This window comes from Vidua macroura, chromosome 6 (genome assembly GCF_024509145.1).
Source record: "Vidua macroura isolate BioBank_ID:100142 chromosome 6, ASM2450914v1, whole genome shotgun sequence".
Lineage (NCBI taxonomy): Eukaryota > Metazoa > Chordata > Aves > Passeriformes > Viduidae > Vidua > Vidua macroura.
This window is the reverse complement of record NC_071576.1, coordinates 51,544,504-51,567,335: the sequence shown is the minus strand read 5'-3', so window position 1 is coordinate 51,567,335 and position 22,832 is coordinate 51,544,504. Positions and strand designations below refer to the sequence as shown.

Genomic DNA, 22,832 nt, shown 5'->3' with positions numbered 1-22,832 from the left:
CAAAAACATGTTCCTGGAGGACTCATTGCATGACTTTCCATGCACAGAAGCAAGGATGACTCCCTGCAGTTCCCTACATTGGGAACTTTTGTTCCCAACGTTTGTTTCCCAGGCCTTGCTTGAAGAGGGGGGGCAACACTTGCTTTCCTCCAGACACCAGGAATTTCCCTGCTCTCCATTAAAGATGGTCATGAAAGATGTCCCAACAACCTTGTGAGGGCATCAGCAGGTTCTCTCTCCATCTTGGGTGGGCTCCATTAAGTCCCTATAAATTTGTATAGGTTGAGCCCTCTAAAATAACCCCTGCCTTGATCCTTACCCACTGCTCCTGCCTCTTCTCCTCATTCTACCTCCTCACATGGACCTTGGAAATCAGGTAGGTCAAGAGGCAGTGGAGGCTCTGGGTGCTGTGTCTACTGTCACTAAATCACCCAGCAACAACTCCCCATTTTTCTTGTCAAGCACCTAACTCCTAAAAGACAGAGGGAAATGGTCTGGAATATGTCACATTCAATCCTAGCAATATGAAGATGTCAAATAAAAGTTCTAAGGGATTGCTCTTGTGCTACAAGTGAAAAACAGGTGTGTGTTTTCTATTTCCACTCCCCTGCCCCTCAAGGACATTCATTACAAGTGATACTGCTGGAAAGAAGTGATCACAAAGCAGCAATGGAAGAGCCCAAACCTTAGAACCTGGCAGTGACAGATGTCTTCCCAGATACCCTACAAACACAACAAAATTTGGTTTCAGTAATGATCATGGATGTATTATTTAGCTGGAGTGTTTATACATAACTTTCTGACTGCAAATTTTATGTTTATTATTGTTGTTACTAACAATACACAAATATTTGCTTTGTCTCTGATATTCCCAACACAGCTGGCAACTATAAAAGTTGGCAAACTCTGAAGAAATTAAGAATTTGTACAATGTTTTAATTAACACACATCTAATGTTTTCAACTTGCAAGCATCCTTCCTGCTTTTCATACCAATTTCTTCAGAAATACTATTTATAAACCACTGTTTTTCCCCAGCTACTGACCATCTGGATTTTACAGAATCCATGGAAAATAATTACTCTGAAATAACTCTGACACACGGCCCTGTTTTATTACAGATCAACAGGTTTGCATTCTTACCCTGTGCGTTAAGAGCAGGCACTTGAGCTCTGTAGGGAATCCCTGGGAAAGCAGCACTTCCCAGCTGCACATAGGGCTGCCCCTGGTGCCATCTCGTGGTGGTCTGTAGGAGAATCCCGGGGCATTCAGAGAAGTAATTGTGCTCTACTGCTCTTCAGTTCAGTTTAACTGATGTGAAAACTGGATTTAGCACACCCTAATCCACACTTTGGACTAAGAGATAGGGAATTATGAGGTTTAATCACTACCTCTACTTGCATTTTTGTTGTTTGCACATTGCTTGCTAATTTCTCCCTCTACCATGTCAGAAGCATTTTTAAAAAATGTAGTAATTTAAGTGCTAAGGTCACTATAAATAAGAGTCTCTCAAACTCTTAGTAACTGAAGTCTTAAAAGTTTAGAATAGCAAGCAGGAAACAGAAAAGTCTAGAACAGAAAGCAAGCCCAGCACATATTCACAACATTGTTATTAAGTTTTCCTTGTTGTTGAATCCCTTGCCTTTTCCACATCTGTGGTTTCTCATTTAAAGTTTTTTATCTTCCCAGCTAAAGGCTACTCTAACTACCCCCCATCCTCATTTCTACACCTGACCTGTTGCATGCAAGCGTTCCCATGGTCAGATCTCTACAAGGATATTTAAGTATCAAGAATTTTCCAAAGTTTTCTGGCCTTCCAACATGTGTACACAACATTGGGATTATGATCTCTACTTACCATGCAAAACCCAGAATTCGCTTCAAGCCTGCAATTTTAACTTGACTTTACAACAGACCCAGGTAAGAAGGCAGGAAAAGCCACACTTACAAAGTGATGAACAGTGCATTTACCATCCAGGATGCTCTGAGCAAGAGCCTGTCTTGCCAATTTTAAGCCTTCATGTTTTGGCAGGCTGCTGCCCTGCTGTGGTCAGTGCAGTAATGAAGGAAACACTCCCATTTCCCCCTATTTCCAGCTTTGTTGTTTTCCTAAATTCTGTTTGAATGTTTTTATCATCGTGGTTTTGGTACATGAGGGTAACCAACTTCAAAATCTATACCTAAATCGAGTGCAAATGCATTCTGTTCAGCCTGACCCTTTCCCAGCAATGAGCTTCTAAAGAATAAGTACAGATAATTTTTGGCAGTGCTGGGCTTGAGGTGACTGACTTCAAAAGACTCCTGTTTGGAGTAAGCTCATCAAAGTATTGTAACAAGATGTGGCAAGGCCAGTCAGCGACTACACAACACCACGGGTGAAATCGTGTCACATACATGATGTCAGAAGAACCTTAGCCAATATTTCTGTTATAAACCAGACTTGAACTTTATCAATGATGACTAACCACAAGGCCATGCATTAAAGTGAGAGTTTTCCTTGGCATTAGTGGGAGTTAACACCTTCCAAATATATTTTGCTTTATTAACCCTTTCACAACAGCTCATCTCATGCTCTCATGCATAAAAAGGCTTTTGCGTATGAGCACGTCAACCCCACTCCTCATCCAGTGGAATAGCAGGTTCAGCAGTGTGAGAGGCCAGAAAAAGGTGTTTTGTGCTTTGAAACACAGATCCAGACCCTACCCTGTGATCCAGGAGGAACAGGAGATAATTTCTGGGTACATTTTAAGCTCTAGATTTCTGAACTGCAAGTTTAATAGATTTATGGATGTGGCCCTGAACTGAAGTAAGTACAAACATAAGTGACAAATATTAAAGCATTTCTTCTGCCAGGAAAAGTTGTAAGAATCTCTCTTGAACTGTCAGCTAAACTTTATCCTACAGCAAGGTGGCAATGCTGTAAATTCACAACCAATCCATGGTCTGTGGATCAGGGCTACTACTTTTTACAAGACTGACAAGGTCCCTATTCTATTGCTTCAAGCACCACACCAGGGCCAGAAGCATCATTCTTCACCATTACTTTCAGCTACAACCATTAGAAAAGCAAATCATTGAAATACCTTCAGCTGTTTTGAACTCACAACCACCTAGATCACCATTACACACCAAAAATCCCTATTGCTTTTCTAAATATTTACTTCATGCCCGAATAGTATGATCCAAATGCCTACATTTAACACCTCCTTAAAGTGCCACAGTCCAGAAAAGAGATAACACCACACAGATTTCTCTGCACATTCTCTCCAAGAGAAGCCTTAAGCACATGCACATGTCTTAGTTAATAAACTTTGCACAGCAGCTGCTGGTGGTACCAGGGTTGTTTATTTTGTTTGTAAGGTTCACTGTGTTTACAACGTGGCCTAGCAGGTGTAGGTTCTTTAACATCAACATCCTCAAAGTTATCTATCTCTCCACATGGAGCTCTACCACCTTCTCTATCAGCTATGAGAAGCTGTATGTTAAAAAAACTTATTTTTGTAACACTCTACTATTTAAAGCCATTCTACCATGAGTGAAAGGTTAAAAAATAAAGGAAAAAAGTTATAAAATCTAAAGATATGTTCACTGAACAAGTTCAGTCTCAGCACACATACTGTAATCTGTTGTCTTAACTCATTCTAAAGCCACATATTCAGTGATTTACCTCCAGAGAGCTTTACATAGTTAAGAAAACACGTGGTGTTTGCTACAGGCTGTAATTTCTTTATTTGACTTGAAAAATGCAATGCATCTCCCAAATGTGTTTCCACTGTAACTCCTTGTTTGAATCTTCCACACACTCCTCCTAAGTAGCCTTTCATCAACCAATAAATCCACCGGGGAGGGGAAGCTGCCCACTCTCTCAAAACTGCATTACACAAGCTAATCTAAATTACATTAAAAAAAACTTGAATTCCTCTGCAATGCCTGGCAGTAGCTTGAACCCAAGGTTTAATGCCTTGCTGCTGTAAAGGTACCTGGAACTTGTTTCAGCCCTGTTTTCTCAGGAGACACTGCCAGATTTCTGGCAGAGCATCTGACAGTGAGCACAGCCTGAAAACATAAGGATTGTTGATGGGACCACTAACTACATACTTCAAGCCAAAGCAAACATCAGCTTTTGTCATCTGTCATGACTTAAGCTGAAATGTTTCTTCAAAGTAAAGTTTCTTTACTTCCGAGCTTGAGCTATTGCAGATATGCGTTGCTATTCCCCAGACAGGTTCCATCACTCCCTTCTCCCCCCTACCTCCCCCAAAAAATGCAGGTTTTGGAAGAGATTCAGAAAGAGGCAGTGTGTTTACCCCCTGAAAATGGTTAGATCATCTTTAATTCTAGCACCTGAAGTTATACAAGGGTTTGCTTAATAATCAAGTTTCAAAGAATTGTTGGACACATTCAGTTAAGGTGACAACTGTGCAATACCACTCAGTATTTCAATATCAGGGACCATACTCTTGAATTGTTTAAACACAATCCACAGAACTCAAAATTAAACAACCATCCACAGTTTAACTAAACAATCAGTTAAAAGTTCTTACAGTTTAAAAATTCACATAATGGTCAGTCTTTAGCAAGGGATACTGAAATTCATTAAAACACAACACTAGATTTTACTCTATAGGTGTGCTGGGCAGGCACGTAATTGGCCATTCTTGGGTATAACCGGGAGAATAAGGAGAATTTTACCACAGTTTGGCAAATCCCACATTTTGTCAGTTAAAAGTGAACTGTGAGAATTAAATACTCATCTTTACATATACACAAGTTATGCTGTGAAAGCATATTTGCTTACAAACATATAAAAATACTTGTTAACTAGTTTGATAAGAAAATAATGTATAAAAGTATATAGCAAAAACATTTAATCATCTCTGACAATGGAAAGATCAAATTCATTTTTATATCACATGAAACAAAAACAGCTACAATTTTAGTTTTCCTTAATCCCTTACCCAGAAATACAAAGGAAGACACAATTTGTTTTCAAACATAATGTGAAATTTCTTAATAAGCTGAAATGCCTAAATCCAGAATGAGCTCAGGTATTTGGCCATATCCTAATAGTAGTAGTAATCATCCTGTAGCTGTTCTGGATTCAAAAAATAAATACAGTAGAATGTTTTGGCCACCGAAATAAAACTGCAGCATAAATGAGAGATGAAAATTTTTGCTGACAATGAAATTCAGTGTAGGTTTCTTAAGGCTAGCTGAATACTCAAGTCTAATTTAACTGAGGGCAGAAATAAACAAAAAAAAAAAAGCCAATCCACCCCTTTTTTAAAAAGTATTCTCTATATTCCAATATAGGTCTCTGCAATAGCTAATGAAATGTCAGAAGTAAAAATAAATTAATTCACAAGAGACAATTTATGCATGACTTCAACACCTCGTCCTACACGGTTTTGTTTTATCTCCTTTGCAAATAAAACTCCACAAGGTGCAAGCTCTGAAGGGAGAGAAGGAAGGAACTGTGGTATTAGAGAAGCAGCCTTAGTGTTTTGGTTTGAAGTCTGCCCCAGGATGACCGAGTCTTCTTCAGGAACTATTCTGCCAGCTTCTTGGACTAAGGCTATTCTGGTGACCACTTTTAGGACATGCACATGTAAGGCTAGACCAATACCAGAAGTGATGTAAAATGATGGAAAGAAAAAAAAAAAAAAAAAAGATCTGGCAGTTGATAGCTTGGTTCTTGGGATACTCAGAAAATAACACAATGGCAGCCTTTCTTGTCTTTTTCTTTCCGTGTTGGCTCTGGTGAAGGAGGGCACTCTTGTTCCTGAAATTTCCTGGAAACAGGTATTTCAAATTAAATTCATAGAATAATTTTCAGGTAAATAAACACAACTACTGTATTCCACACTTTCTTTTTGTACTTTCATAGGGAATGCACTTCCTTCTTACATTCAAATTACTGATAAAGTGATAGTTTTTGAGTTCACCTTTTGGGGTTGGGTTTTTTTGGTTTTTTTTAAGAAACCAAATTTTTTACAGAAGGCCAGTCTCAGATGCAGTTTATCACATTTACAGACTGAGTGATCAATAAAAGCCGAAAGATTAAGACAACAACATTCTCTTTCAAATATATATTAACTTCATGTAAGCATTTTTCCTAATGCACCTGAGTGTTTTATAATGGAGATCATTGGCTAAATCTTAGAGGAAACAGCAGGCAGAATCCTCCCAGCAATTTCCCACTGCATTTCAATACCTTTGCTGCAGCTATCCATTAATACAGGGACATGAATTATCTGGTCTCAATTACCATACCTTATAACTCTGACAAGTTCATGAAAAGCTTGGTCTACATTCAATCTGATTTTTGCTGAGGCTTCCATGTACGTTACTTTAAGTTGCCGTGCCAGCTGCTGGCCTTCCTCTTGTGTCACCTGTAACAGACATCAGCCATTAAGCTCAAGGGTTCTGCAAGCAGCTTTCTGCCAGTACACTCTGCATGTGCATGTTAAGGATCTAGCTCCCTCAAGAAATAATGGTTATTTGGGCACAACACAGTTTTCACCCTGTCCACATTACACAGCTGGCAAACAGACTTTTTTTAAAGGAAGTTTCTGCAATAGATAAAGACTGACTTTCCAAGAAATTCCCCTCCCTCCAGGTGCCTTCAGTTCTGCGTAAGACCGAGTTTTCCTTCACAGGCAGACATTAGTCACTTGCTCCTCCTCAAAGCAAGTGCTTCAGTCAGCATCTGCTGGATTACTAACAGAATTCTGAATATTATTACTAAATTCACCTTTGCATTGTCCCAGCTAAATCTAGAGAAAACAAAAAAAAAAAAAAACAAAAAAACAAAAAAAAACAAAAAAAAAAAATCAGACTACTATTAAAACAACAACTGCTGTTTAGCTTCTAAGCCTTTTGAAAAGGCATAAAAAAAAAAATCTATTAATGACATAGCAAAACACAGCTGGTTTTAAACATATCTTAGATTACCAGAGTTCTAAAAATCCATGAGGCCTTCAGGCAATCCAGAAATATTAAAGAAACCCTGGCTACATAATGACTCCTTGAGACAACAGTGGAAAAGGAGATGAACAGGAAACAAAGAGCATCATGAAAAGCTGGTACAAAATTTAAAGTGATGAGGCAGAAGACAGGAAGCCAGTGGACCATTCTAGGAAGGACGAATAAGTCAGGCACAAGGCAAAACCAAAGGAGACCACAGTGTATTTTTGGATGAGGTGGAAAGCAGTGAGGTCAGAGAACAGAGGCCACCCTGAGTGGTGCAAGGCTCCAACGGGAAGGTGACCCCCAGGGCCAGGGAGGAAAGGGCAGCTTTCAGTGACAAAAGGAAGTACAACAGATCTTGCCAAGACAATGCCTAATGGAAGAAATGTCAAAGATTACGCTGCATTCACAGAAAAACATCAAACCAGCACGTAGAGGACTGATATAAGAACAAAAATAAGGACAGTTTATTTTAAAATTAGTTCTGAAAAGGAACTCAGAATATTCATTAGATTAAGCAGCTACACAGAAACGGGAATAGAAAAGTAGTGGCAGCATTCACCACAGTGCATGGTCTAGAACTACTTTTCAGCTTGTAAAATAGTTTCTTAACAGCTACACAGTGGTTTAAGAGCCTTCATGCATAGCATCTCCACATGTTTGATTCCTCTGTCCTTAGCATCCCACTAGTACTGTATCAATACACCTCCTGCTGAAATCAGGGCTGCTCCCACTAAACTCTTGTGAAGCTCTACAAAATGCTCCCAGCATCCTGTGCCATTAGCTGGAGTAATTCAGGATGCATCTGCTGATCTCAAACCCTCACAGCAACTCTGCATTCATTTCAGTGTTATCATCACCAGGTGAAGCCAAAAAAGAAACCCCCAGAAACAACTCAACCCCAAGATCAGCTACTGGAGCTGCCTTTTTTACTGCAGGGCACATAGGGAGAATTCTAAGAATGGGAACTTCAATCCTCTACTGCTGTTTGAAAACTGAAAATGAAGACCCCTGCTCCCCCAGCTAGAACAATTCTACTTCAACCCTCCATGCCAACCTCAGATGTTGAAATATTCCAATTGCAAAGCTTATAAAGGCTGTATGTGGACAAATATTTGTAGCGCTTTTCTGGCACTTCAATGACTGTAGAATCTCCTAAAGTTTGCACCAGTGCTTCCAGAACCTTCTGTACATCTCTACCTCAGAGTAATAAGCTATATCTATAACAGTTCTAGCAAAACTAGCTCTTTTTACTTTTCTTCATCCCTGCACAGTTTGTTGCAGCCCCAGAAAGTGAGAGGCTGAAGTTCAACAAAAATAAATAATTTGCAAAGAATGTATAATTCTGAGGAGAAGCTGAACTCAATCTTTAAACACATGTTTAAAGAATTTCTTCACTATTGTACCTAAAACACATTACAGGTACAAGTCAAACTGACACTGTGATGAAGTTAAGCTACACTTTCACAATATCCTGCACCTAAAACATTAGAAATACACTAAAGTTCTTCTTGTACTTACAAGAATACCTGTAACTGTTAAATTCCAAAATAATTTTTGCCAGTCTCAGGAGTATATTGTCAAGTTACTTGTGGTCAATTTTGGTGACCTCAAAAGTCAGTTTAAAAAAATATTTGGTTTGCAAACACTATGGAAACATGTGCAGTGCGCAAGATGTAAGTTAGAGGCCAGAACATACCAGTACCATCTTCAAAGCTGAGGGAAATGTAAGTACACACATAGAAATACTTGTAAATAAAAGCATGAATTTTCATCTTTTTGTTGTCCCTTCTAGAGTATGACAACCTTGTAACATGACAGGTTTTCCAGGAAGTGTGATGGGACAGCTTATTTAACATCACCACCAAAATAAAAATTAAATCCTTTTTCTTCAAAGAAGACTGGGTGTTATCTTGACAGAACTAAAGAGAACCACAGATTTTATGGTAGTGATTGTGTGTATTTCTGTGTGTGTTGGTTCTGCAGTTTTAGTGAGCTTAAGGCTGAATACAAATGAGAACTACTCATAATGCTCACCCATGCTCACCCTTTTGTTATAGGACATTTTACAGTTTGTTTCTGGATATCACTCATTCACCCTGTTCTAACAGTTAGTAAAAGTTTCTCAAATGAAAACTCATTACAGAAGATATGAGCCAGTCAAACATGGAAAAGTTTATTCCTCACCTTCCTAAGTTAACATTCTTCTTCTGAAACAGTTTCCAATTGAGTATCTGCACAATAATCCTGTGAACACAAGTCCTTCTCTCTTCACTATTCTGTCTGGTATCTGCCAGAAATTTATTAATTTCTGAAGTTTCCATGCTTTCCTCCACCTAAAGCAACTCTACAAGGCTGCCTAACCTAGCACTACACCTGTATTTTGCCTGGACACTTACACAAGACTAAGGGACACATCACACAGGTAACAATTAAATGTTTCCTCAAGTTTGAGAGGAATCAATTTCTACCACTCTGTGGTCACCCTACAGTGCTCCCAGCACAAAAACATTGCCCACTTCTGCCAAGAGTTCCATCACTCCTGAAGAGTGCATCTGTCATCCCAGTTTTCCTACAAGGGTAATTCAGTGTCCCCTAATTCCAGTTTGTCCACACTTTCCTATCAAAGGTACAATCTGTCTGTGGGCACAGAGGTATCCCTGGACATAGTCCCAACATCCACCACTGCAAGAAGTTATCATCAAATTTTCATACAAGAAAGAGATAGTTAAGAGTTAAGTCACATGGACTTATCTTTCTCTTCTTGCTTTAAAGGTAACAGAGCTGATCTCAGCACTAGGTCATTGTGTTAGTTCAGTCATGATGCAAAAGCAAGAACTAGCATTTAATGAAACCGAAGCACTTTCCTGTTGCAACATGGATTTTCCTTGAAACCCTGCCATCTGGGGAATGATCAGAGTTGACCCAGTTTAAGCTAGCAGTTATCTACAGAAGGTCATACATATCCTGCACTGACAAGTCTATTCCTCCATCACTAGTGGTTATTATTAAAACATCTGGTGCTCTACTGAATTATCTTACAGTAGAAACATCCAGTGTTGAGTTCTAAGGAATTAACCCATTTAACAGAAAGACTGCTACATAGCATTTACTTTAGGAAAGAGCAGTGAGAGATGGTGCTTCAATTCTTGTTTCAGAGTCAGCAATTTGTGACTGGGGAATTTGGAAACACTGGCAGCTTCATTTCTTATCATACATTCAAAAGATTAATGCTTGCTTGTCCTCTAAAGACTCACTTTTCTTTGTCAATGTAACCTGCATAACCTGTGGAGATTGAGAGACAAAAGTCACAAGAATGCTGTTTAACTCTATTTATCTATACAGTTATTACCATGACACATTGCTATTTCAAACTTACTCCTTCACATCCCTCCCAAAACCACTTGTGAGTTGGTCTCTGGTATATAAAGCCCCACTAATTTACACCACACCTTTGGTGAGTCCCAACAATTCATCAAGATTGTACCATTGTTTGTGCACTTCTGCTGTACAACCCAGTTCATGTATTTCCTGAGAAAACAGTTGCCACCACATGAGGATGATTAGTTATGCATCATTAGCCTCCAGATTTATGGTGTCACAAAGACAGTACTCTGTACTCTGTTCAACCTCAACACATATTTACTTGGATAAAGGTGTGGCCAGACCCTTGAGACAACCAGAACTCTTCTACATGCTTAACTCTTTTGGGTTCTGGGCAGATTCGTTGTGTCATTTGCTGATCCAAACACATACTAAATTACTTTCTTTAGCTTAAAGTCTTTCAGAGATTGCATTTGTTTCATTGGTCTGCCTCCTGCCTTTTGGAAAAAGGAGGTACAAGCAGTTTTACTCCAAAAACTGACACCCAGCTTCCTGACTTTCTAAAAATGTTACATTAATTCTGAAGCTGAAAAATGTACAGTTGGGATTAAACAAGTTAAGAGAGAAAGAACGAGATAAGTAAAAGATAAGCGTGGCCTAGCAGGTTTTTGGTGGTGCTCAATGAGGCCTGACACAACAGCAGGCAAAGTGTAAAAATGCAGAGGACTTGCCCTTATCATGCTTCTGGCCACAAGTTATAGCCTGGGGATGCCCCATACTTCCCACTCACCCAGCACTCTCAGCCAAGGTGAGGGAGCACTCTCTCCTTTGACCCCACCGCTCCCATGGCAGCTGCCTGCCAAGAAACCTGCAGCCAGAGCAGGATGACCTTGCTTGTCAGGCTGAAGTTTTTCCTCACTTTTGGACTAGTTGGTTTAGCTGGTGGCAGGACTAGTTGACAAGTTTTCAGCCAGTTGAACAAGCTGGTCCCCTTCAGTGAGTGGATGGCTGTACTGAGAGCTCACACTGTGGAGCAGAAACAACCCCCCTATGTAACACCCAGCTGATAAGATCTCACTGCTTGCTACTGCCAAAGGGCGAGGTCTCACTTGCTCCCCCAGCCCAACTCCTCCCTGCTCTGCTCCAAGCCACAGTCCCACCCCTTCCCATGCTTCCAGCACTGGCACTCAAATCTTTCTGCAAACTGATTTAGCTCACGCAGGTCCCAGGAAGTCATTCCTGCTCCTCCCCATCCAGAGAGATGATTCAACTCCAAAAGTGCTTCAAGTGGTATCTGGGAAAGACTAGGAATGTGAAGTCAAGTGGGAGGGGAGCCTCTCCCTTGTGGGATCCCATTATGTCAGCTCAGCATCCCATAATCCCATTCCTTCACACTGACTGAAGGCTAAGTGAAATACACATGTGATGGGGCAGGGAAGAGTTAAGAACATGCAGTAGCTGTTTAAGCAAACCCCGAAAAGTTCTCAGCTACATCTGCCTAAGCCCCAGCTTATGAAGCCCACCAATTGGCATATAAATGGTGAATGAGAGCACCAAAAGGTTATGCCCATCAGCATCTAATCAATCAAGGCAATTAATACTGCCATAAAAAAAAAAAAGGAAATTTTGGAGACATATATTGATATAAGCAGCAAAATTGCAAAGTTAGGCAATTTAGAAAAAGCTGCTTTGAACTTGAATGTGTTCCAGCCCATCTCCACCTGAAAAAGCAGCTTGGAACAGGGCAGAGGGACCAGCAGAACAGGTGACAGGCACCTCTCTGCCTTCAAGGGAGAAACAGAGGCAGTGTAATAAGAAGAGGAGGGTGGAGGAGAGAGAGCAAAGTTCACAGCTGTTTCTAGAAATGGATGTCCAGGATTACCAACTACAATTGCAGGTATCCTGGGGCTGACAGCCATGATGTTATTTCCCTCCCAAATATTATTAAGGAGGGAACATGGATGTGATTCCCTCCCAAATGTTATCTCCCTCCCCCCCCCACCAGGGGGGAGTTTGTCCTTGAGCAATTACAATTGGCAGAAAAGTTCCGTTTCATCTCCATAATTTCAATGCCAACATTTGTGCAGGAGATGAAGTACCCATGTTCCAGGACCAGCAAGGTTAAATTTAGGAATTTTGATGGAACTGAAGAATGGAAGGGAATGAAATGAAATGCCCCCTGTCTCAGGGACAGGCTGTTGTGTGTATGTGTGAGTACTCAGTTACTTTAGAGGAATTTGTGAGCTACTTCTGTGAAAAGTTATTTCAATGCAGCATCTTTCAGCACAGCTTTTAATTTAGTCATGATCTTTCTACACAGCTTCTGAGATGAAGAGGCTGACAGTCAAGGGACCATATTCAACAGGAACTTTTTTTGTACTGTAATTGTAATTCAATGTTGCATAAACTAACTCACTGAGCTCTTTAAGCCATTTTTTTTTTCTTGTGAAACTCTTAGAACAATTCCAGCAATTTTAGCAATTTACTTTATTCCCAAAAAATCATGGGTTGCCACCAAGCTTTCGGTGTCATCTTACTGTTTCAAGAGAAAATACTAAGTTTCTCAAATTAGTTGCTGAAGAAAATGCAAGTTTGACATCTGTTCCTTTCCTGCTGCTATAGTAAGGTTATTTTCATTTCAGCTCAAATTAGTTTGATACATTAAAAATCAACAGCAACTAAGAAAAACATATTTGAAAGTCCTTTAAATCATTTTAAACTAAATATTTTAAGTAGTCTTGCGACTAGAGGTGAGGTTGAAAACTACTGGTTTCAAAACTTTAAGGTACATAAATATAACAAACTGTGTTGCTGTAGTTCCAACTTTTAAAGCTTTAAGTCAGTTATGCAGAAGATGAGTGGCCAAAGAGAAAGCAGTGAATAACTACTGATTTATACATAACAGCGATGAAAGGTAAAAGCAAGAGCACTGAAGACTAAGGATGATTGGAGTTAGTGTTGGAATGCACTCTGCTGGCACAGTGCAGTGGTGAGTAACAGAACTGAGGAATTAGACACGTTCATGCCTGAGTAATCAAGTCATGACAGAAAGCTCTCAGCTCTGTGAATAGACTTAGTCTCAACATAACCCCACTGAGTCAGACAGATGATGTGCTGGAATGCCATCACACTCCTAAGGTTCTTCAAGTACAGAAAGTGAGTGGAGTTTCTTGCATTGGAATTAGTTTGTATGATATGACTTACGTTTTTCATTTGTTTGTTCCCATTCTGGAAGGAAGTTTAGTTTTGAGGGAAAAACTCGATTTTCAGGAAGAAAGTGAGCAGTAACTAAGAGCAAATGAATTACCTGTCTTTGGTGGTCCAGATCTGCTTTATTACCAACGAGAATCATTGGAAACTCATCGCGATCTTTCACTCTAAGAATCTGTCGCTGAAACTTATAGATTTCTTCAAAGCTGTGAAAGAACACAAGTAGAGCATCATTGCACTAATTCACAGATTCTCAGGTTCTGAAAAAGTTCAGAAATTATGAGTCACCTATTGGGACTTGCCCTGCCATGACACACAAGCACAGACAGCTGCAGGCACTCCAGAGTCACAGCATGACCAGTGAGAGAACCATTCAACACTCAAACCAAAAAAATCCCCAAGTGAGCAGTGTCCTCTGCACTGGGCTGAGGTGGGGCTGCAGGGTGAGCAAAACACTGACTGTGTCTCAGTCCATAGGGACCCACAGCCAATGTGCTGCAGAGAATCAAGCAACGACAGTCCATTCTACAAATACCGACTCTGGAGTTCTACTCCATCTAGAATATTCAAACTACAGCATAGAGACCCTGGTGATCAATATTTCAGCTGGCAACCTCCAGAGCTACTTCTAAGAATTCTGGGGGAAGCTATCAAAGCTGGAAAGTTTTGTTTTCTCAAGCACAGAAAAATGGCAGGGCTAAATGATCAGAAGCTTTGCAGTTACCAAGTTATACCAGGTACTGATGCTGTCCAAGCACAAGGAATATTCCAGCAGTGCTTAAGGAAAGGAGCAGAGCAGAAAGCTTGTTTAGTTTACCATCCTGGAAGAAGTTAATCCTGGCCTAAGCAAGGATTTTTGGAGAATGAATAAAGAAATCACTGCTTTCAAGTAAACACTGTTAAAGCTACATCACTACATAAGGACCTTTAGCACAGACATTTACAGACAATCACATACCCCTGGTAGCCTGAAGGCATTTACACCTAATTTACCAGCTAAAATTTAAAAGCAAGATGATCACCAGTAAAAATGTCACATTAAAAAGAACTAGGTAGCGAGACACCTCATGCAAAGGTGAACTAGAAGGGATGTATGTCACTAAGCACAGCTCTCCATGAGCTTCTAAGATGTTTAATCTGCATTCTGCAGCCATTCAGTCAATGCACGGGAGTAACCAGAGGGACCTCTGCCTGCAAAAGAGTGCAGGCACATACTCTAAACCCACTCAGAAACCCAGAGCCAGATACTTGATGCTGCACATGGCAAAGGGATATTGCTAAGAACTGACTGAATACCAGACACTCCCAGGAAAATGGTATTCTGGACTGTAATAAAATTATTGAATAGAGCTGTCATTTTTTTGTGTACGCTTTCAAGTCATCTACTGAAACAAAAAGACACTTTCACAAAGTGATTGGCTCAAAATTGGTCTTCTTCAGTGCTGAAAGAGCATCACACCTTGCACCTAGGAGTGAACACATACTTAATGTTTTGTTTGAGAATATTTCAGTTAAGGATCATGTGCAATTTAAGAATAATTAAAACTTGTTTGTTTTAATAACTTGACCTCAGGCTTACCTTCCTCTATCCGTGACTGAGAAAACAAGCAGAAAGCCCTCCCCTGTCCTCATGTACTGCTCACGCATGGCTCCAAATTCTTCTTGTCCTGCTGTATCCAGAACTGAACATAAGCAAAAATATGAATTACTACATTTCATGTTCTGATAGACTGAAAAAAAAAAAAATCCTGATAAGATATTGTGACAGTCTCTCCTGTGCATCATTGCCAAGCAGAAACCACTTTTTGCAGATACTACTGGATATTTTTCTAATATTCCAAACAAGTTCTTGCACTGATTGAACAATTCAAGACCTACCAAAGAAACTAAACAACAAAACACTTGAGGACTTCTGCTAATTCCTGACCATCTGAAACAGATGGAAAATGCTCAGAGATACATGGGGATGAGGGTTCTTGGTTTATTCTTAAAGAAATCACCAACATGCAAGAACTGAAAATTTTAAAGCAAAGCATTTCTATTGCACTTGGGTGAGGAAGCACAGAGGTGTGTTTTTCATGCCACCATGTCACCCAGGTAGCTCCTGGGAATAACACCAATTCCTAATCCCAGTTTTGTGGGCACTGTGGGTGGGCTACTTACTGTCCAAGCGTGCAGCTCTCTCATCTATCACACATTGCTTGGTGTAGGAGTCCTCAATGGTTGGGTCGTAATCCGTAACAAAGTAGGACTGCAGACAAGAAAACAAGTTAGACAAGCACACACAGGACACTCACTGAGGGAGATGCTAAAACTGGACACTTGACAGCATAAGGTGAATGTGTTTATCATATACAACTATTTGATATTTCATCCAAAGATAACCAGTAATGGTTTTCCTATTCCTAGAAAATGCTCATAAATTGTAGAGATTACCAGCAGAGTCACTGAGTTAACTGGATTCCCACAGCCTTTCTAACATTTTCTAGACATTACTGGCAATTCCTAGGATTTCTCAGAAATCCCTTGAAACTTTCAGTTTCTAGAGACTTCTAAGGTCTCTTCTAATTTCTCTGAAACTCTGGTAGGGTTTAGAAGTTCCTTGAAATTCTCAAGTCTACAGGACTTCCTCTCCCCATCCCAGAGCCAGAAGTTTCTAGGAAGTACCAGGACTTTCTCAGCTGTTTCTAAAATTCCCTAGCCGTTTTAGAACAATTTCTAGCAACAGCTCCACACAGCACAAGTAGCACTTGGTTTGTTAGCTGAAAGAAGTTTGTTGGAACATCCTTGTTGCTAGGATTTCTCTCCTGGTTTTAATGACTTTAAGCACTCACATCCTCCAGACAGACAACCCCTGAAAGCAGAATAAACCATGAAATGCCTGTGCCACCCATGGCCTAAGCACAAGGCTCCACCAGACACTGCCAGGCTGTTGCTTATCACCCAGACTGTGGAGCAGAGCACATTCTGGTACATTTCTCTAGAGACTGGGTGACCTGGTACTGAATACTGGGTTAACAACACCATCAGAAGACAAGTTTAGAATTCAAAGGATGAAGTTTTTAGCTTGCATGCAGTCATAGTAAAGTTAACTTCACCTAAAACTGAAGAAATCTGAACCCTGATCAAATTCCTCCCCATCTATGCTCCCAGCAGGCACTCAGTGCATTATTTGTGCAGAACTGCAGGTCTACCACCTGTGTACATTATTCAGTTCTGTAAACCAGTAAGGAATTAGGAATGTTTTGAAACTACATATTGGCTCCTAGGAAAAAAAAAACAAAAAAAACAAGGGGGCTTTGCTGAAGCACCTTTCCCATGACACAAACTTAAAGATACCAATAAGACAACACTCTGCTCCTCTAAACTTACCAAAATCAAGTTAACAGATGTTACCACTGGGACAACAAAACAAAACAAAAAAACAAAAGAAAAACAAAACAAAAAAAAAAGGGGGGGGGGGGCAGGGGGAAAGAACTGAAATCACAGCACTAGTCCACTAAACTTCTCCAGACACACCATTGTTAGTGCAGAACACAGTTAACTCTGTTCTTTGCAGATAAGTTATGTGGCTGTATTTGCCCTTGTCCAGCTCAGGTTAGGAGCTGCTCATGAGGACGCTGTCCTGACTGCACCCAGCTGAGCTCACCACTTGGACATGTCCATGCCAGGCTCCTGGTTCAGCAGCATGGACAGGGGTTCTCCAGCAGAGCTCATGGACTGAGCTGCAGCTCTCTTCCTGGGAGAAGCACATCACCAGCTGTGGCACACTTAACCAGCTGTGGGTGCTATATATGACCTGTGCTCATATACCACAGCCATCATGCAGTTGGCTGCAGGAGGAGTTTGTACAGGTTGCTGTTGATCTGTTATTTAGATCTGGCACCACACTGAAAGACTTCTGCCCCCAGAGCAGAAACCCTGAGCAGCTCCTTTGCATTTTAAGCAGACATCAGTGTCCTCTCAGGATACACCTACACATATGTCACAGATGCTCTGCATTGATAGCACCCAGGCTAAACAGTCTGCCTGCTTCAATCCCACCCACAACCCCACCCACCAATCAAAACAAAAAACAAAAAACAAAAAAAAAACAACAAAAAAACAAAAAAACAACAAAAAAAAAAAAACCAAAAAAAAAAAAACAAACACACAAAACAAAAAAAAAAATACCCTAACAAACCCTCTACCACTAAAAAAACTCCGGTTAACCAACAGCCATGGGATCCTAAATGCAACACACAGCCAAAGTGCCCATCTATAGACAGCAGAACACTCACCTCAGAACAAGAAGCGCCTTCAACTACAACTCATCCCTTTACCTTGCTTCCCTTTAAGATTTAAAGAGGAAAAAATTCAGTCTTCAAAACTGTTCTCTATCTTTTATTTTGCCTGTATCCATGACTCAACATGTGCTATCCAGGATTTTAAGAGACTTTGAGGAATGAATTTACGTGAACTGTAAACAAGGTCTCAATTCTTCCGAGGCCTTTAACAAACTTTGAAAGATGGATGAGAAACTTATGTGAACATACAAGTATATAAATAATATCACTTACAGAATCTGACTTTAAAGGGATGATCACAAGGAAGGGAATTTAAGTCCTATGTTTCATTAAGGAAATAGAAAGTGATATTTATAAAAAAGCATTAGGTGACTAAACCATGGAATATAGAGCCTGCACTCTGAAATTACTCCCTATCCATCTCCAGCTTCAGCTTTTATTCCTCCATCCTGCAGAATTCAAAGTTACTGTTTGAACCTTTACATCTACAAAATGATAAAGGATAGCAGTTTTTAAATAAAAGGGAGCATTTGGAATCAATTCATTTTGCTCTCATGAATCAGTGTTAGTAGAACACCTAAAGCAGCAAGTTTGTATCCAGCAAGGGTGGTATTTTTCACTAAGAGAGTTCAGAAAAAGAAAGCCATAATCATCTCAGATGGATTCTTATTTTCCTCATCATCTGTCCAAGGGCCAACAACTACAGCATGTTCTGTAATCTGCAGGGCATTTCTGTGATTCCCTCCACCCTTTTTAGTTTTTTTTAATTAAAAAACCCCAACTATACACAAAGCAAGAGTGTAAGACTAGGTACAGAGACATGGAACGTGGTTCCTCCGTCAAAAAGGGAATCAAGATTAAGTCATCCTGATCCAGCATCAGCCACATGTCAAATTCAGAATGAGCAGTCATAGATCCCCCATGTAACAATTGCTCTTACAAGTATTTTCTTCCCTCCCATGGAGCTGTACTGCCAAATCTGCTGTCGCAGCCACTACAGGAGAGGTTTGCAAGGCAGTTAGTGCTGTGGTTTAGCTCCAGGCACTGGGCAAGGCTTATGTGCCTGAAACAGCTGCTGGTTTTGAAGGAGTCTTCCCAGATTGCACTGGGACTATGTGTTACAGGACACACAACGACCACAGCTTGCAGGCCTTATTCAGTCAGGGTTGATTTACAAAAAACAGATGTAGTAGACACAGTATTTATCAATTTAAGCAGAAATGGACCTTCCTGCTGCTGTTCAGGCAGTGTTTAAAGTATTAAGGCCTGGCAGATATGCCTGAAGCATTCCATGAGGCCATCGCTTTGCTCCTGAATGCTGTCTGGGCAAGGTGCCTGCTCACCCAGCAAGCACAAGACCCTATACCAGCATAAATAACATTGTAGAGGTCAAGGAGTTTGTGGCAGAACTGCTTAAAAACCTAACAGGAGCCCAGTTCTAGCAGACACAAACCACTGACAACCTACTGGTTTCAAACTGATGCCAAGTCTAGACAAATGAGAGGAGGAAGCACATCCCAGAGAGCTGGAATACCCAGGCCTGCCTAGTGCTGTCTGTTTGATGAAAGCTGTCTGTGCAAGCCCTAACACCTCAGAGCAGCCACTCTTCCAGGCTACAGCAGTCCCAGGAAGTACAGCAGAAGCCTGGGAGAGAGCTGGCACAGAGCACACAGCACAGCTCTCTAGGGTAGCCCAACACAGCCCAGGGTGTCAGATCTGCTCCTCTAGGAGCTGTTGAGTTTCTCTGACAAATCCAAAGAGCCACGACTCATTTAGCTGGCTCCACTGCAGCTGGCCACTGCCTGCAGGAAATAATTAGAAGCAGTTAAATTTCTTCTAAGGAGATAGTAACTTGAACACTCTCTCCTGTTACACCACTCCCTTAATCACCAGCAAAATCAAAGCTCTTTCCACCCATCTCCTGGAATGGAAACGAGAAGTTGAGCCCAGTAGTCTCATCAACCATTCAATTTACCCAGAATATTATGCAACAGTTTTTCTAGGTTTTCTCTTTCTAAGACTGCCTAGGCAATCAAGCCCAGAAATGGGAAAACTCACTGCCAAGGACTTTCGCAAAGGGGAAAAAAAAACCAAAAGAACATAAAAACCCCTGATCCCACACTACCTACATCACTTATAGCTGGGCAACTCACCACTAAAATCCCTCTTATGTACGCACTCATCATCTTAAAATGCATTTCAAATGATCTCCTGACCTTCAGATGAGTTTCTACTTGCAGTGCATGGAAACAATGACACTATACAGACTACTGCTCTAGCAGTCTTTGTTTTAGGCAACAGCAATCCCTAAGTCATTGTTTCAATCACTCAAGTCTTTTGGTAAGGAGAAGATAAGAGAACTGCTCTTAAGTTTATCCTCTTCCTCCATTTATTTGTTGCCTTTAATACACATAAAGAAACGCCTCCATTAGCTGACAAGCTTGAGTCCCACTCCATAAATTAATAAAAATGACTAAGTAAAGACACCTTTAATGGAAAACCTCAGTGCCAATTCATGGCTCTTATGCTGCTGTTCACATTTACCTTTCATAAAGTAATAAACAGTCCACAAAATGAAAAGTCAGGAGATAACTTTCTTTTGCACTTTTATGTTTTAGGGTGGGTGACAGGAAGCTGCTCTAAGCTGCAGTCCAGAGGCTGGCTGCAGAACATTCTTCCTTTCTCTTCACACCAAGCTCGAAGGCCATGCAATGAAAGGCAGCCCAGCACAGTAAGAGCACACCACCACTATGAGTAAGTTAAAGGAGCGGTACATGCCAAAATATATATTCATCCTTGCTGTCTCTATAATCTCCATCTGTATTTACTAAACATCCACATAACATTTCAAAGAGCCACTGGTTGCTTATTTAAATTTTTTCCACATGTTTTAAGTTTTTGGTTCAAACCCAGTAAAGGCAAGGAAATAGAAGGGTTTCCACCCTCCAGCTACAGTTACAGACCAGCTCTGGATTTAAATAAGCATCTGCAATTTGAGAATTGCAAACAGCCCAAAAAATCCTCCCTAGCTATAATTTTTATGATAGAATTTAAAACAAATATGTGTAGCATCCACCAACACCAAAGCTTCAACTTTAGACTTGAATACATTCCCAAATACCTGAAATGTAAGATCCCAAGATTCCTGTGCTCCTTGACAGAGTATTTCTTCTGGCAGTCTCGCCTTTCCTGCCTTTTACACTATCATCTCTTCTCTAGGTTTTGCCTCATTTCCCCTGCACTTCACCAAGAACACTCTTGACCCACTCAACCAATGTGAAGTCCAATTCACCCCCTGCACTGCCAGGTCTTCACCATGGGCATACAACATACAGCAGGACCAGCTACAGCCCTATCACAAACCACACTGATCACATCAGAAATATTTAACCCAGAAAGACAGACATTTAAGTTCTCTTCATTTAAATGAGTATTTCCAGCATTCATTCCAAGCCATAGACAAGGTCATTGCCACAGGTTAAGACCAGGGCTCCAGTGCCATGGCCAGTTAGTAGGGCCAAAAGTGGACACCTTTCTTTGAGGTACTTGACTACACCATAAAAGCCTTCCCAGACCATGAATTGACATCTAAATGACTGAGTAACTCAGTTTGCAACTTCCACTGGTTTCCCTCCCATGACATCTTATAGCCTCTGCTATAACTCTTCTACCTGAGAGTGGCACAGAAGCCAAGTCTGCACTAAAGTGACCCAGTGAACACACTGTGCCCTCCTTCAGCTTGCAAAGGAAGTGAGAGACCATTTCTAGGAGTTCTAATCTAGGTTCCTGTCTCTGGAGGAGGAAGCAGACAGGTTCTATGTCACCACAGGCAAGTTGCTAGAGGATGGGTGACAGTAACCTGCCACCTTGCCCAAGCACTGTGCTGCCCTGGTCCAGAGCTAACCTGCCCAGCAGAAGGGGCGATCAGACAAAGCAGCAGCTCAGGGCCCCAGCACCTCAAGGGATTAAAATAACCTCCTTTCACAGCACAAAGGAGAAGTCATTCTTTTAGAGTACGTGAGTTGGCTGGCTAGAAAACAAGGAAAACATGCAGTAAAAAAAAAACCCTGAGTGACTTCTAGAAGCAAACATAAACCCAGACTGCATTCCAGAATAAAGGAACAGACAGAGCAAAACACACAAATTTAGCATTTTTCAGAGCCCCGAGCACTTGGGTCACAGAAAAACTAAAAGCACACCACTAATCAGAGAGTCTCTGACAAGCTTTTTCCAATAGCAAACACACACCTCCCCAGGAGCAGGTGGCTCACTAGAACCCAGTATTTCCAGACAGGTTTAATTGGTTGGTGCTGGAAAAGCAAAAGGTGGATGCTGTTGGGGTTGATAACAGCCTGATGACAGGTTTGCCAGCCTCTGCAAAGGTTTTGTACAGTGCCCAAACCAGTACCAGAAAAGGACTGCAGGAGGTACCCACAGCAACCCAGTACCACTCCAAACACAAATGTTCAGGACTGCATTCAGCACACTTTGCTGGCATAAACAGTCACACTTTTACAGAATGAGGGCAAATATTTTGGTGTTGAATGTTGGGAGAATAGGAGACCAAAGGTCTAGAATTATCCTGATAAAGGCCAGACTAAAGAAACAAGGATTAGAAAACTGCCTCATGCTACAGAAGGCTAAGTGTGTCATCATCCAATCATCCCATATTCCTACAAATCTTTAAGAGGTTCTTTCTTTTAATTATACAAACAAGTAAGAGCACCCATTCCTTTCTTCCAAGAAATATAAATTAAAAGATAGTCAGTGCTTGCAAGTAATCAATGAGGCTTCCCTCAATTTGCACTACTTTCCACTGCCCTAATGTGTACTGTCAGCATTGATATGGCTGTCCAGGGAAACAGATGTCACTTGTAACTTCAATTACTGCCATTACCCAGTGATGTGAAACACTTCATTTTATGAAGTCAAAAAGTCAGAAGAGGATTAAGCTGAAGGAAGTTATAGCGAAAGAAAGATGACATGAGACATGTACAAGCTAAGCCCTTTGGAAATTCATACAAAAGCTGAAAATTTTTATTTG

At 40.8% G+C, this 22,832-nt stretch overlaps 1 protein-coding gene across 1 annotated transcript in view; it reads right to left on the bottom strand.

The window, feature by feature from the left end:
* Nucleotides 1-4,314: 4,314 nt before the first annotated feature.
* The window catches only part of RRAS2 (RAS related 2), a 42,487-nt gene continuing 23,969 nt past the window's right edge, over nucleotides 4,315-22,832 (bottom strand). Inside the window, exons 2-6 of the mRNA XM_053981159.1 lie at nucleotides 15,666-15,753; nucleotides 15,082-15,184; nucleotides 13,600-13,708; nucleotides 6,273-6,391; nucleotides 4,315-5,791 (exon numbers count right to left, since the gene is read on the bottom strand). Coding sequence (XP_053837134.1) covers nucleotides 5,704-5,791; nucleotides 6,273-6,391; nucleotides 13,600-13,708; nucleotides 15,082-15,184; nucleotides 15,666-15,753 — 507 coding nt within the window. The 3' untranslated portion in view covers nucleotides 4,315-5,703. The remainder of the gene's footprint in view (nucleotides 5,792-6,272; nucleotides 6,392-13,599; nucleotides 13,709-15,081; nucleotides 15,185-15,665; nucleotides 15,754-22,832) is intronic.